General features: G+C 41.2%; 2 protein-coding genes across 5 annotated transcripts in view; one reads left to right on the forward strand and one right to left on the reverse strand.

Annotated features, from left to right (window-relative positions):
• LOC105479689 (solute carrier family 30 member 6) overlaps positions 1 to 3,663 on the forward strand; it is a 55,518-nt gene extending 51,855 nt beyond the window's left edge. For all 4 annotated transcript variants that reach the window (XM_011737807.3, XM_011737809.3, XM_011737808.3 and 1 more), the window contains one exon: positions 2,911 to 3,663. In XM_011737807.3, the coding sequence (XP_011736109.1) occupies positions 2,911 to 3,411 (501 nt within the window). In that variant the 3' untranslated portion in view covers positions 3,412 to 3,663. The remainder of the gene's footprint in view (positions 1 to 2,910) is intronic.
• A 3,081-nt stretch (positions 3,664 to 6,744) lies between these two features.
• Positions 6,745 to 16,448, reverse strand: part of LOC105479687 (NLR family CARD domain containing 4) — a 43,656-nt gene continuing 33,952 nt past the window's right edge. The window contains 1 exon segment of the mRNA XM_071076473.1: positions 6,745 to 7,824. Coding sequence (XP_070932574.1) covers positions 7,532 to 7,824 — 293 coding nt within the window. The 3' untranslated portion in view covers positions 6,745 to 7,531.

The following is a 16,448-nucleotide window of genomic DNA, read 5'->3' on the forward strand; positions in this document are numbered from 1 at the left end:
GGTAGTCCTTTCCCCACTGCCTACTTTTGTTGACTTTGTCAAAGATCAGATGGCTGGAGGTATATGGCTTTATTTCTGGGTTCTCTATTCTGTTCCATTGGTCTATGTGTTTTGTCTTTTTACCAGTACCATGCTGTTTTGGTTACTGTAGCCTTATAGTTTGAATTCAGGTAATGCAATGCTTCTGGCTTTGTTCTTTCTGCTTAGAATTGCTTTGGCTATTTGGGCTCTTTTTTGGTTCCATATGTATTTTAAAATAGTTTTTTCTAGTTATAGGAAAAATGACATTGGTAGTTTGATAGTAATAGCATTGAATCCTAGATTGTTTTGGGCAGTATGGCCATTTTAATGATACTGATCTTCCAAACCATGAGCATGGAATGTTGTTCCATTTGTTTGTGTCATTTGTGATTTCTTTGAACAGTGTTTCATAGTTCTCCTTGTAGAGATCTTTCACCTCCTTGGTTAGATGTATTTCTAGGTATTTTATTTCTGTTGTGGATATTGTAAATGGGGTTGAATTCTTTTTTTTTTTTTTCTTGATACAAGGTCCCTCTTTGTCACCCAGGCTGGAGTGCAGTGGTGCAGCCACTGCATCCTCAACCTCTCAGGTTCAATCAATCCTCCCACCTCAGCCTCCTGAGTAGCTGAGTAGCTGGCACTACAGATGTGTGCCACCACACCCAGCTAATTTTTTTAAATTTTTGTAGAGATGGGGTTTCACCATGTTTCTCTGGCTGGGGGAGTGTGTGTGTGTGTGTGTGTGTGTGTGTGTGTGTGTGTGTGCGCGCGCGCGCAAATAGGATCATTTGCTGTACCTACTATTGTATTATCTACTTTAAACACATAATTTATGGACCAGGCATGGTGGCTCACGCCTGTAATCCCAGCACTTTGGGAGGCTGAGGCAGGAGGATCACTTGAACCTAGGAGTTCGAGACCAGCTTGGGCAACATGGTGAGACCTCATCTCTACAAAGAAAACAAAAAAACAAAACAAAACAAACCCATAATTTATGGTAAACACTTTTTCAAGTTAACGAATATACTTCTTACTCCCATTGTAATGCCTGGTGCTCTCTATCCCTTAGAAGCCTTGATATCATCTTTGATGAATCAATCTCCCTCATCCTTTACTTCCAGCTGGGTATCAAGTCCTTCCATTTCTGCCCCTGGAATATGATATATCTGTCTGTCCCTCTCTGATCCCACTATTTTTGTCCTGGCTCAGCTCTCCTCATTTGTTTTGTTTTGTTTTGTGTTTTGTTTTGTTTTGTTTGAGACAGAGGCTTGTTCTGTCTCCCAGGCTGGAGTGCAGTGGCATGATCTGTGCTCCCTGCAATGTCTGCCTCCTGGGTTCAAGTGATTCTCCTGCCTCAGCCTCCTGAGTAGCTGGGATTACAGATGCATGCCACTGTGCCCAGCTAATTTTTGTATTTTTAGTAGAATCGGGGTCTCACCATGTTGGCCAGGCTGGTCTTGAACTCCTGACCTCAGGTGATCCGCCTGCCTTGGCCTCCCAAAGTGCTGGGATTACAAACATGAGCCACCGTGCTTGGCAGCTCTCATCATTTCTAATCTAGATTGTTGCAGTTTTTTTCCTACCTGATTACTAGTCATCTATACCTACAATTTTTCTGAACTCTGATTATTCTGTTAGGTTGCTGATGTTAAATCAAAATTCCTTATCATTTTAGAGTCCTCTGGTAGCCTCTTTTTAACCTTATTACCTACCTATCATGTTTCTTCCTTCCTTCTTCCCTTCTTCTCTTCCCAGGCTGGGAGTGCAATGGCGTAATCTCGGCTCACTGCAACCTCTGCCTCCCAGGTTCAAGCAATTCTCCTGCCTCAGCCCCCCTAGTAGCTGGGATTATAAGCATGTGCCACCATAGCCAGCTAATTTTTGTATTTTTAGTAGAGACGGGAGTTTCACCATGTTGGTCAGGCTGGTCTCGAACTCCTGAACTCGGGTGATCCACCCACCTCACCCTCCCAAAGTGCTGGGATTACAAGCGTGAGCCACTGCGCCCAGCCCCTTCCTCTGTTTCTCCCTCTCTTCTTTCCTTCCTGTCTTCCTTGTCTCCATCTCTTCTCTCTCCCTCCTCCTTCTTCTGCCCCCTGAAATACTTGGACTTCTTTTTTTTCTTTTTCAAGATAGGATATCACTCTGTCACTCAGGCTGGAGTGGAATGGTGCGATCTTGGCTCACTGCAACCTCAGCCTCCTGGGTTCAAGCAATTCTCCTGCCTTGGTCTCCCAAGTAGCTGGGATTACAGGCACATGCCACTATGCCTGGCTAATTTTTTGTATTTTTAGTGGAGACGGGGCTTCACCATGTTGGCCAGGCTGGTTTCGAACTCCTGACCTCAGGTAATCCACCCGCCTCGGCCTCCCAAAGCGCTGGGATTACAGATGTGAGCCCCTGCGCCCAGCCAGGACTTCTTTATATATTAGTATTACTGCTTATTCTTACCAAGTATGCCATATATTTTCATTGCTTTTCTCTTAGTGTGAAATGCCTCTCTACTTTTTGAAATTCCATTTAATTACTGACCCTAGATTAAATGCCATCTTCTTTTGAAGTCCTCTTCAATTGAAATTAATACCTACCTTTTCGGCTCTTACAATTTATTTTTTGTATGCTTCATTTATATTCTTCCTTGTATTATAACATGCCTATCTTATTCCTACATGGATTTTTCTTTTTTTGTATTTTAAAGACTCTCAAAGTATTTAACTCATTGCAATGATAATCACCAGCAAGTAGTCTTTAAGAAATATTAACATTAAGCTTTTTCTTTCAAAGAAAATGCCAGGAACTTACCAAATCATAAATAAAATGTTTTATCTAATGAAATTTTCATTAGTATAATTCTAAGCAATCTCTTTCTTATGATTTTGCCCCTTTTAGGCTGGATCAGTGCATGTAAGAATTCGACGAGATGCTAATGAACAAATGGTTCTTGCTCATGTGACCAACAGGCTGTACACTCTAGTGTCTACTCTGACTGTTCAAATTTTCAAGGATGACTGGATTAGGCCTGCCTTATTGTCTGGGCCTGTGGCAGCCAATGTCCTAAACTTTACAGATCATCACATAATCCCAATGCCTCTTTTAAAGGGTGCTGATGATTTGAACCCAGTTACATCAACTCCAGCTAAACCTAGTAGTCCACCTCCAGAATTTTCATTTAACACTCCTGGGAAAAATGTGAACCCAGTTATTCTTCTAAACACACAAACAAGGCCTTATGGTTTTGGTCTCAATCATGGACATACACCTTACAGCAACATGCTTAATCAAGGACTTGGAGTTCCAGGAATTGGAGCAACTCAAGGATTGAGGACTGGTTTTACAAATATACCAAGTAGATATGGAACTAATAATAGAATTGGACAACCAAGACCATGATGGACTCTTAACTTATTTTTATGAGGAATATTGACTCCTTGGCTTCCAATTTATTTAGTAATCCAACTTTGCATTGACTGTTTAATCATTTACTCTAAATGTTAGATAATAGTAAGCTTGTTCACATTTCATGAAACCTATGAAATTATATTTTTGTAAAATGTATTTGTGACAGTGAAATCCTCGTAAATGTTAAAGGCTTTAAATAGGCTTCCTTTAGAAAATGTGTTTCTTTAAATTTGGATTTTGGTATCTTTGGTTTTGTAGTTGACTGCAGTGTGATGTGACCTTACCTTTATAAGAGCCACTTGATGGAGTGGATCTGTCACATTACTAAGATGTGATATTTCTTTTTTTTCCGAGACGGAGTCTTGCTCTGCCACTGTGCCTGGCCAATACATTATTATTAACTTAAGGTTATACTTTATTAAGGTTTCCTTAGTTTTTGTTTTGTTTTGTTTTTTGAGATGGAGTCTCACTCTGTCACCCAGGCTGGAATGCAGTGGTGTGATCTCGGCTCACTGCAACCTCTGCCTCCAGGTTTCAAGTGATTCTCCTGCCTCAGCCTCCTGAGTAGCTGGGATTACAGGCACCTGCCACCACGCCCAGCTAATTTTTGTATTTTTGGTAAAGATGGGGGATTTCACCATGTTGGCCAGGCTGGTCTCAAACTCCCGACCTCATGATCCACCCACCTTAGCCTCCCAAAGTGCTGGGATTAGGTGTGAGCCACTGCGCCTGGCTGATATTTTCTTCAGTGAAATTTATAAACATGCTTCTTGACTAATACACATTTTGGGAAAGGAAAAAATGTCTGTTCAAAAAGTAAAAGTCTCTTTTATAGCTTTTCCAAATTTAATTGCTACATTTTTCTTTGAGGTTCTCCTGAATTATGTCTTACAAACTAAAAGCAAACATTTTTAGCAGCAATTTTGGAATACATTCTATCTAGCACAATTTGAATTTTTAATTATCAAGATTTTTGTTAAAGTTTCTCTCCTTTAAAAATTTTAGTACATTTGTAAATAGTCCATGGTTCTAGGTGTTTTATTTTGATTAAGTGACTACCCAACTTTTGGTGATATGCAGTGAAAGAATCCCAGTCTTCTATGTTACATTTAATCAAATACTGACATAATGAATTTATCTTTTCTGACGCATTTTCATTCATTGGCTTTTTAATTTCTTATTTTATTAACAAAATATATCAAATATATTACCAAAACACATAGAGTTCCATACATAATATGGAATTTGATGTCTTTTCAAGTTGCACAAAGAATTTGAGCAAATATAATTTTACCAAAGCATAATGGACCTTAGATTATAGAATACAGCATTTTTTTTTTTTTTTTTTTTTTTTTTTTTTTTTTTGAGACGGAGTCTCGCTCTGTCTCCCAGGCTGGAGTACAGTGGCCGGATCTCAGCTCACTGCAAGCTCCGCCTCCCAGGTTCACGCCATTCTCCTGCCTCAGCCTCCCGAGTAGCTGGGACTACAGGCGCCCGCCACCTCGCCCGGCTAATTTTTTTGTATTTTTTAGGAGAGACGGGGTTTCACTGTGCTAGCCAGGATGGTCTCGATCTCCTGACCTCGTGATCCACCCGTCTCGGCCTCCCAAAGTGCTGGGATTACAGGCGTGAGCCACCGCGCCCAGCCGAATACAGCATTGTTAGGTCTGCAGTGGATAGTTTTTTTTTGTTTTACTTTGTCAAAAATGGGAAATTGTTAACTGTGATGAAGTGTGAGAATTACATAGATTATGTTATTTTTTAGTTGTTTTCCAAATGCAGAGTTTAAGGACTTTCTAACATGGCTAGTATTACTTCCAAAAAGTGTAACAAGCAGCAGTCACACATGACCTAGAAGGGTTTTTTACTGTTTTATTTTATTATGCATTCTGTAACAGTTTTAAAAAGGGATTTTGAGAATGGACTAAACTTTCCTGGAATCCCGTGCTCCTGGAGATTTATGACTTTCCCAGCCATCAGCCAGCTATCTAGAGAAGATTTTTGTTTTTCTAGAATTTGCAACAGTTTCTTCAGTCAGCTCATTCACTTTCAAATAGGAGCAGCACTTTGAAATCCTTTTTCTTCACTGTGGATTAAAAACATCCAAGAAGCCATCTCTGTCAAGCAGAATTGTCATCTGTGGTAATAAGTGACCATGTCCTAAATACCTTTTTCTTAGTGAGGAGTTGATCATTGTCTTTGACATCTGCAACCCTGTTCAGGCATGTGACCTGCTGAAGAAATACAGCCTACGCTACCTTGACTACTGGGGAAAATGATACTTTGTAAAATGTAATAAGGCAACCTGTTCCCTGGCCTTTGTCTTATGTTTTCCAACTATTACTGTATCTGTTGTTGGTCTGCTATTACAGGATGATTCTTCTTCCTTCATTGATCTCAGCTAAATGTGAATTAGGGTCATGCATGAAATCTGAACTGCCATGTCCCGAGTTAAGAGGTATGTGCTGCCACCCCATGCATGTCTTCCCCATCCCCATAGGATTTTAAAGTGTTTAGGTACCAAACACAGTTCTGTGTGAGGTTTTATGCCTACTTCCTCAACACCAATTCAGAGGCAACACCTGTGCATCTGTCCCACCAAAGGTGCTTTAATACCTACCTTCACTATTTGAGAAAGGACACTCACAGTTGCCTGTGAGTTATGAAAGAATTGGCCCTACTTCCTGAATGTAAGATGTTACAGGGGACATTGGCCCATGCCAATAATCCTAGTAGGAGAGCTAAGACACAAAGAATAGAGAAGCCTTATTTGCCAAGCTCTGACTAACTTCTGGATATGAAAATAAGGAACGTGCCCAGCATAGGCATATAGGCAGCAGCCTTACTAGTAAATCTTGCCACAGAATCATTTGAAACTAGACAGAGAAAGAAGTTCAATTTAAATATTTGTCCCATTGTTTGTGATTAAGATGTAAGCTCCGTGGAGTGTAATTAACCCTGCTTTATGAAGTCACCATATTTATAATGGGAAAAACATTGCCTAGGAGGCAAGAGATCTGAATTCCAGTTCTGATGCTGCCACTGTGTAAGGAAGTAGTTTTATAACCCATGGGCAAATCATCTGAGCTTTCTCATCTGTAAAGTTAGGGAGAGGAATTAATTAGTTGATCTGTAAACTATCAGCTTCAAAACGTTATGGCTCAATCTGTAGAATATATGCCCAATTGCTAAACAGATGTTGTGCCCAGAATTTTATCTAGTGACTACCTCAACATACAGGCCAAGTGTTACCTACACCAACACCCAAGCCATTAATTTGAGGTGCCGTGAGAATAGGCGAACCGCAGCCTAACACCATTTAGGTTTTTGTGTTTTTTTCAGGCTTGCCTCTACTTAAATATATTTAGATTAGAGAGTTTTCTTAGACTTCTTTCTTTGCAAGGAAGGGTTATTTGGGGAAGTGTTGGAAAAAAGATTAGGGCAGGGTACCCTTAGTTTATATAGGGTACAAAAGTATGGGAAACATTTTCCCTTTCTTCTTTAATCTCTGAAGTCATGTTTGGAATTACATATAATGTAGCAGGTACTGGAGAGGACCTGAATTTCAAGCCTCTGATTTAGCTGTTTGTAAACTGCCAAGTTTTGCTTGACTGAAGAATGCTGATCTTTTTTGGGAATCTAATCTCCTTCTAATATCAGAAAGTGCTTTTTACATTCCAGATTGTTTGAATTAAACTGTTTGGATTAAAGAACATATATGGAGTTTCCTCTCTGATTTTAAATAATCTTTGTTTCTTTATTCAGTAGCTATTTATTAATAATTTAATCATCTCATATTCAACAAATATTTATTGAGACTATTGTTGAGAATCTGTTACATGCCAGGCATTATAGTAAGTTAATATGCATTCAGTACACCAGTTGGTGTGACCCAGACCAAAGGTAACACAAAGATGAACGAGAATTCCTTCAAGGAGCCAATAATCCTAGTAGGAGAGCTAAGACACAAAACTGTTGCATGTTTTTAATCATCGAATTAAACTTCTTTCCGCTTCCTTATCTTCTTTGGCATCCTTTTGCAAGATTTTTTAACCACCAGGCTTAAAGTAATGAGGTCCCAGAGCACTTACTGGCTTCAAGTGCCCTTTATTTAAGCAGTTACTAGTTTAAAAGCACCTTTAATAACACTGAGATCATCATCATCAAATTGCCACCCAACAAGCCTAGCTTCTTGCAGAAAAGTTAACTTGGATAACACATGGCTAAGTTTTCTGACTAATGCTGCATCAGGTAGAAATTCTTTAGTATTGAAGTCAAAAAACACTAATTGCTTAAGATTCTCAAATGCACCCATGAAGGCAAGCCATCCATCACTGCTCACACAATTTCCTGCCAAATTCAACTGCTGGAAGTTCTTCAGAGGGTTCTTTCCAAAAAATCCACCTGGGTAAAGAAATAAGTATATTAGTTGGAAGAAAAATTTTTAAAAAAAAAAGAGAAATAGGTTCTACATTTATTTTACATACTTTTTTTTCCACTTTGAAATGGTCATGTTTGAACTAGTGCTTTGCCTCAGAAACAAATTATTAATATAATTCTCTATAGCTAGGGCAGTGATTGTGAATATGGTCTATTATATTTACAAATTATATTTTTCCTAGAGTATAAGGGAATCTGATAAATAGTGATTCATAGTGAGGTAGCAACAATATATAAGTGAATTACATTTTTTTTTCCTTTTCCTTATTCCTAGGAAAGGGAAGTTTGCTTTAAAATTGATGTGTGAGAGATGCAATTAAATATTCAGTACTTGTTTTCAAAACTGGAGTCAATCTTTGGCAATATTAGGTCGTTTCCTCTTCTGAAGCAGTAAATACTACCTAACTGTTGTTTCTTTGGGTATGTTCCTAACTGTAAACTTGAGTAAGTGAGCCTCCTTCAGTATCTAAAGATTTGGGTGTTTTCGTTTATCTGTTTATATGTAAACCTCCCGAGCCTCTTCAGGAAGTTCCTCCATTCCTTACAGAATAGGGCACCTAAAGTATTTCCTACAGAGGGTAGGTGGATATTCTGTCTTTCTGATATACAAAGAATGCATACACACACACACACACACACATATATCTCCTTTGTATGTGTATGTGTATGTGTATATACACATACACACAAATAATTTAGTTTCATTCTTTATCCCATGTTACTAGTTTAAGTGGTACTGGAACTCAAGTGAGTCTTGCAATAAGAAAAAACACCTTTCTTTCAGGTCATGTACCATCATGCAGATTGGCCAGTATACAACATTAGGATTTCACAAAGCTAGCTCTGTTAATTATGCATATTAAATTATGCAAAGCGTTAGCCCTACCCACCTACCTGGCCTTCTCTGGATGACTAAGTTCACCTTGAAGTACAGAGTGGACAGTCAGGCAAACTGGACAAGGGAACTCTATTACTTACATGTTTATATTCCAGAGTATCACACACAAATTGCAGAAGATGTATGCCTGGCTTATCGATCTACATTACTCAGCTCCTCTGAGCTCATCTTAGTCTTAGTGTACCTCACCCAACTTTGGAGGGTTAATTTGTTGTATATTAAACTTTTTTCTTTGTGTTTCTTGGGAGATGTGTAATATTAGATAATGTTCCAGAAACTGACCCTTATGGAAATGAAGGTCCATGATTCACTTTGGATTCCAAGTAGGAAAAGAGGTTTTAAAAGTTCCTTTCCATTGTCTCAGTGAGAAGACCACTAAAGAGTTGAAGTTAAAGAAGGAAAGGTTCAGTGCCGTACAATCTTAAGGTTAGCAAGCAAAGACTAAAAGCTATCTGCTACCAGTAATGAGGGCTTAATGACAGAAATGGACAGTCTTGTCTGACCAGCTTACGTGGGTGAGGTCAACCTAGTTATGCACTGAAACTGTACCTTTACCCACTTTCAGTAAGTGTGTTTACCAGCTCCGTAGTGAGGAGATCTGTGAGTTTCGTGTCTGATGTCACTGCGTGGCCTTTTGTAGTTAGTTCAGTGCAACTAAGTACGTTCTAGTATGTGTCTTTAGTCAATGTCAGCCAATGTTTTCATCACCATCATAAGGTCTTGAGTTTTGAAAGCTCTTCAGGTTCTTCTTTACAGACACCTAAAGTGATTGACCCTGCCTGACCGTGGTCAAGATGCTAGCAGCTAAAGTGGGCAAAGCCAGGTAAGGAGATGATTCACAGGGTTCTGCCTTCATGTCTCTTACCCATGGTCAGTGTCACTGACACCACCTTTGGGCCTTCTTTGCTGCTTTTATTTATTTGAAAAGTGAGACAGAGGCCGGGTGCAGTGGCTCACACATGTAATCCCAGCCCTTTGGGAGGCCAAGGTGGGCGGATCACCTGAGGTCAGGAGTTCGAGATCAGCCTGACCAACATGGAGAAACCCTGTCTCTACTAAAAATACAAAATTAGCCGGGCGTGGTAGTGCATGCCTGTAATCCCAGCTATTTGGGAGGCTGAAGCAGGAGAATCACTTGAACCCAGGAGGCGGAGGTTGCAGTGAGCAGAGATCACACAATTGCACTCCAGCCTGGGTAACAAGAGCGAAGCTCCATTTCAAAAAAAAAAAAAAGAAAAGAAAAGAAAAGTGAGACTGACTGCTAGTTGTTCCCAAAACTCTGTCTCCTTATTCCTTAGTTACAGGGTTTTATTTGGGCATATGGCCACTCATATCCCAGCCTCCCTTGCTGTTAGGTGTGGCTAAGTTTTTGCCAAGGAAGTATAGGCAGAAGTGATGTGTGCAACTTCCATGTCACTTTTCTGCTTTTCCCCTCTTCTGCTAGGTTGAAATGATCACAGAGCAGTGACCTAGCTATGGCCATAAAGCCAAAAATAACACTCTAAGGAATAGAGGAGTTATCTGGACCTGAAAGACTGCACAGAGGAAAACCACCCCACCTGCCTGGACTGCTCATTTCTGGACTGTTAACATGAGAGAGAATCAAGTTCTACCTTCCGTAAGCCATGGTATAGTTGGGTCTCTGTTATCATAGCTTAGCCTGTGCCCAGCCCAAATACTACATAGGTCCTCGCTTTCCCCTCCTTCCTCCTCTGTTCCTTGGAGGGTGGCTTTCTCCCTGCTCTCTCTTCCATCTCATCTTCATGTCCTTTCTGCCTTTGCCCCTCCTCCATATGCTTCCCAGCATGGCATGCACTCAGTCCAAATGCTGGTTGCCAGTTGTGTGTCTATTTAAAGCTCCTTCCCCAAAGATCAACTTTTTTCTCCTTCTCAGCTAGCAGAATATATTTTCACCACCTAAAAGGAATTTAAAAAGAATTTAAAGCCCATTCCACCCTCAGAGGGTGAGCAATTTATACTGGTTATCTACTAAGGTATAAGGATCTTATCATCAATTTAAGAGAGTTTCTTAGATAATTATTAGAATTATTAGTGCAGGAACCAAGAACAAACATTATTTGTCATAAGCCAAGGGCATGCCTTTTGTTCATTTAATCTGCAGTGCTTATGTTATGAGGAGCAGAATAGATCCGAGAGAAACAGAATCTATGACATTTAGAGCCATAGGCTGTATGTGGGCTGTGTAGAGTGCAAATGGCTTGATTAGAATTCCAGGAGAAATCTCAAATGCCCTGGGTAGAAGGCTTCTGATTCTTGGGGGTTCCTGTATCCCAAACACAACTGTCATTTGTATTGTCCTGTGGCTCACCTGAACCAGTACCAGAGCTCTCACTGTTTATTCATTCAGCACCATCTTTAGTGCTACTATGTGCCGCGGATTATGCTGGGTGCTGAGGATATGTGCAAACGACAGACGTGGTCCCTGTCTCATTGGGCTTACAAAACAGTGTGAAGACATGCATTATCAAGTAATTAGATGGCTGGTGGTACTATGGTAGGTCAGGGTACCCTGGGAGCACACAAAAGCAATAGGCTTTCCCACTCCACTTTGTTCCCAGAACACTTGCAACTGGGCTTATATGCTCCAGGAGGAAGACTGGAGGATTCTTAGGAGAAATGGAACTGCTCCCCAGGAAAAGGCCCTACAAAGAAGGGGCCATTTTGCTTGCCCAATCACCCCCTAGTGAAGTTAGCCTGTCAAAAAATCCTGCCTCCCTTCGACACCGAACTCCCTATCAACTTGTGTCTCACTCTCAAATGTGAAGAGGACAGTATAGGATTACCAGACATTTGACAACAGCCTCCCACAAGGAAGACTGAGACTAAAAGCCAAACAACTCCCAAAGAAATGAGGCACCATAGAAAACGAGAAAAATCAAACTCCAAAGACGTAAGTTTTTCAGAGATCCTAAGTTTTTCAGTAGACTGCATCTACTCAACAACAAGACGCTAAGAAAGAGCTTTTGGAAAATAAAATATGATAGTGGGATCTATACAGCAGAATGATTGCGCCCAGGATTTGGGCACTTCTAGAACATGAGCTTCTAGAACATGAACAGGGTCTGTGATGGCTTTTTTTTTTTTTTTTTCTTTTTTTGAGACAGGTTCTGGCTCTGTTGCCCAGGCTGGAGTGCAGTGGCACGATCTCAGCTCACTGCAAACTCTACCCCCCTGGCTCAAGTGATCCTCCCAACTCAGCCTCCTGTGTAGCTGGGATTATAAGTATGTGCACTATGCCCAGCTAATTTTTGTATTTTTAGTAGAGACGGGGTTTTACCATGTTGGCCAGGCTGGTTTTGAACTCCTGACCTCAAATGATTCACCCACCTGGGCCTCACAAAGTGCTGGGATTACAGGCATGAGCTCTCTTTTTGAGAACAGGCTGGAGAGCAGAGTTCAGCTTCGAACATCCAAGTTGAAAGATGCCATTTAACAAAGGGTTTTGTTAGAGCAGGTGAAATTGGTTGGGAGTGGTGGCTCATGCCTGTAAGCCCAGCACTTTGGGAGGCCGAAGCAGACAGATCACTTGAGGTCAGGAGTTTGAGACCAGCCTGGCCAACATGATGAAGCCCCGTCTCTACTAAAAATACGAAAATTACCCAGTGTGGCAGCATGGACCCGTAATCCCAGCTACTCAGGAGGCTGAGGCAGGAAAATCACTTGAGATTCGGAGAAGCAGATAGAGAACAGAAAATCCCAGGAAGCAGAGGTTGCAGTGAGCCAAGATCGCGCCACTGCACTCCAGCCTGAAACAAAACAAACAAGCAGGTGAAATAGATACCTGAGCTAGCAATGATTTTTATGTTGTAGTCTCAGATTGCTGATGGGTAAGAAACAAAATTTTGGGAGTCGAGCAAAACATGGCAAAGCTTGGAGATCAAATGCAATCTCTGAGGAAGAAGACCAGATAGTCTAGACCAAGCTTTAAGGAAAACTAGGAACATTTAATATCCGGGTAGAGGAATCGCCATTGAAAAGAAGACTGAGAAGTAGCCAAGGTGGCATGGAGGTCAAGAGAATGTTTTGAAAAGAAGTGAGTGCTCAGTGTCAACTCCTGCAGAGGAATCAAGTAAATTAAACACTTCTGAAAGTGTCTATTGAAATTCAGCCACATTGGAGGGTTGTAGAGAGTCATGCAATGAGTAGGAAGTAGGAGATGGTCAGGAAGTGGAGATGTCATAAGGGTACATCAAATTTGTTTTAGAGCTTTTACCTTGAAGGAGAGGAGAGATAGAATGATAACCAAAGAAGGAAGATAGGACTCAGGGAGAGTTTTATTTAAAATGGAAGAGATTTGAGCAACTTTAAAAACTGACAGGAGGGAACCAGTAACAAGAGGCACAATCAATAAAATGATGTCCCTGAACCGGAGTGAGGGTGAGGCTGGCATCTCAAGCACTGCTAAAGAGACTGTGCTTAGGTAGGAGAAGAGAAACCTACTATCAGCTCCACAGGAGAAGGAGAGAAAAAATAACAATCACATCCTCTGTGAAATAGGAGACGCTGAGTACTGATTGAGGAGAAAAAAGTGTGAAATAGTTTACATAGAGTGTTGAATACAGAAACACAGTAAGATTGCCAGGAAATATTAAGAGAGATTGTGTTTATTCATTGTTTTTTGTTTGTTTGTTTCAAGACAGAGTTTCACTCTGTATCCCAGGCCGGAGTACAGTAGTGCGATCTCAGCTCACTGAAACCTTCGCCTCCCAGTTTCAAGCAATTCTCCTGCCTCAGCCTCCCGAGTAGCTGGGATTACAGGCATATGCCACCACGCTTGGCTAATTTTTGTATTTTTAGTAGAGACAGGGTTTCATGTGGGCCAGGCTGGTCTTGAACTCCTGACCTTGTGATCCACCCGCCTTGACCTCCCAAAGTGCTGGTATTCCTTCCTTCCTTCTTTCCTTCCTTCCTTCCTTCCTTCCTTCCTTTCCTTCATTCCTTCTTTCCTTCCTTTCCTTCCTTCCTTCTTTCCTCCCTCCCTCCCTCCCTTTCTTTTTTTTTGAGACTGGGTGTCACTCTGTCACCCAAGTTGCAATGCAGTGGCATGATCACAGCTCACTGCAACCTCAACTTCCTGAGCTCAACTACCAGCATATGAAGATTCCAATGTCTCCATATGCTTGCCAACAACACTTGTTATTGTATATCTTTTAATAAAAAATAATAACCATCCCTAGTGGGTCTCAGGTGGTATCTCATTGTACTTTGGTTTACATTATTACCCTAATGATATTGATTATGTTTTCTGGTAATTACTTTGTAATATAAATATCTTCCTTGGTGAAACGTCTGTTCAGATTCTTGCCCATTTTACAAATTGGGTTATTTGTATTTTTATCAGTGAGTTGTAAGAGTTTTTTGTTTTGTTTTCTGTGGTTTTTTGTTTTTTTGTTTTTTTTTTTTTTTTGAGACGAAGTCTCGCTCTGTCACCCAGGCTGGAGTGCAGTGGTGCGATCTCGGCTCACTGCAACCTCCGCCTCCCAGATTCAAGCCATTCTTCTGCCTCAGCCTCCCGAGTAGCTGGGATTACAGGCATGTGCCACTACGCCTGGCTTATTTTTTTTGTATTTTTAGTAGAGACGGGGTTTCACCACATTGGCCAGGCTGGTCTCGAACTCCTGACCTTGTGATCCACCCGCCTTGACCTCCCAAAGTGCTGGTATTACAGGCATGAGCTAGGGCACCCGGCCATAAGAGTTTTTTATATATTCAAGATGGAAGTCCTTTATCAGATAATGTGATTGGCAAACTTTTTTTCACCATTCTCTAGGTTGTATTTTCTTTCTCTCTCTCTCTCTCTCTTCTCCTTTTTTTTTTTTTTTTTGAGACTGGGTGTCACTCTGTCACCCAAGCTGCAATGCAGTGGCATGATCACAGCTCACTGCAGCCTCAACTTCCTGAGCTCAAGCCATCCTCCCACCTCAGCCTGCCAGGTAGCTGGGACTGCAGGCGTACATTGCCACACCAAGTTAATTTTTTGGAGATTGAGTTTTGCCATGTTGCTCAGACTGGGCTCGGACTCCTGGGCTCAAGCAATCTGCCCACTTCGTCCTCCCAGAGTGCTGGGAGTACAGGCGTGAGCCACCGCACCCAGCCAGATTTCCTTAGTTTTGACCAAATGTCTTTTTTTCTGTTGCAGGAACTCATCCAGGTTAGCACATTACATTTCATCGTCATGTCTCTTTAGGTTCCTCATGCTTACGACAATTTCTCACAATCACCTTGGTTTTGATTTCCTTGACAGTTTCAAGGAATACTGGTCAGTTTTTTGTAGAAGTCCCACAGTTAGGATTGTTTGATATTTTTATCATCATTAGATGGGGGATATGGATCTTTGGGGAGGAAGATCATAGAGGTAAAGTACTATTTTTGTCATGTCATATCTAGGTACATACTATCAACATGAATTACCACTGTTAATGTTGACCTTGTTCACCTGACCGAGGCAGTGTCAACAGCTTTCTCCACTGTGAAGTTACTATTTTTTGCTGCCTTTTGCAGCATGCCACAAGTTTTGATATACAGCATTTCTTACATTCACTTCTAAATATTTTCATTGAAATCTGCCAGCATGAACTTGTATTTATCTCCCAAAGTTTGCAGTTTTTCCCCTGCATCCTGAGTGTAGTTATGAAATTCTAAAAAGGGAAATTTAAGGACAATCCAGGCCTGGAGTTTTGTCAGGAAAGTACACCCCATCTACTGTATTTCATTTCATACCTCACATTCCACATCTCATGTTCTCCCTGCATCTCATTAGGTAGTCTTTCTTTAATTAGACTGTATCTCTCATTATACTCTTCATTTCACCATTGCATCTATCACACATCCATCACTCAAAGTCATTGCCTGAACTGACTCATGCTACTGTGGGCCATGAGAATTTCAGCTGTTAAAGACAAGAATGTTTGCAGGGATGGAAGATGGAGTTGAAACTAGGTAGGAAGGGAAGTCAAAATAGAAAGGGCCTGAAAAATAGGTAGAAGGTAGTGGGATCGACAGACTGGAAGTCCCAGTGAAGTAAAAGAACTGGTGATTAGGAATGGATAGAAATACAGGAGGTTGTGGTGTGAGAATGGGATATCTGCATTTATTATTTTGCAGGTAGAACAATTTTAAGTGGCTTATCATAATCTAGTCATTGCATGCTCATAGAATGAATGGATGAAGGAGAATGGAAGGTAAGGTCATTGAAGAGGAAGGTCCATTAGCAGAGCATAATAGCCTCTAGTCCCAGCTACTTGGGTGGCTGAGGAAGGAGGATCCTTTGAGCCCAGAAGTTCAAGGCTAGTGAGCTGTGATCACATCTCTGCACTCCAGCCTGGGCAACAGGGAGACCCTGTCTCGAAAGAAAGAGAGAAAGAGAGGGGGGAGGGAGGGAGGGAGGGCGAGAGCAAGGAAGGAAGGAAGGAGGGAGGGAGGGAGGGAGGGAGGGAAGAAAGGAAGGAAGGAAGGAAGGAAGGAAGGAAGGAAGGAAGGAAGGAAGGAAGGAAGGAAGGAAGGAAGGAAGGAAGGAAGGAAGGAAGGAAGGAAGGAAGAAAGGAGAGAGAGAGACAGAAAAAAAAGAAAGAAAGAAAAGAAAGAAAGAAAGAGAAAGAAAGAAAGAAAAGAAAGAAAGGGAGGGAGGGAGGGAAGGAGGGAACATACTGCTTTCACTGTATCCCATAGG

This window comes from Macaca nemestrina, chromosome 13, assembly GCF_043159975.1.
Source record: "Macaca nemestrina isolate mMacNem1 chromosome 13, mMacNem.hap1, whole genome shotgun sequence".
Taxonomy (NCBI): Eukaryota; Metazoa; Chordata; class Mammalia; order Primates; family Cercopithecidae; genus Macaca; species Macaca nemestrina.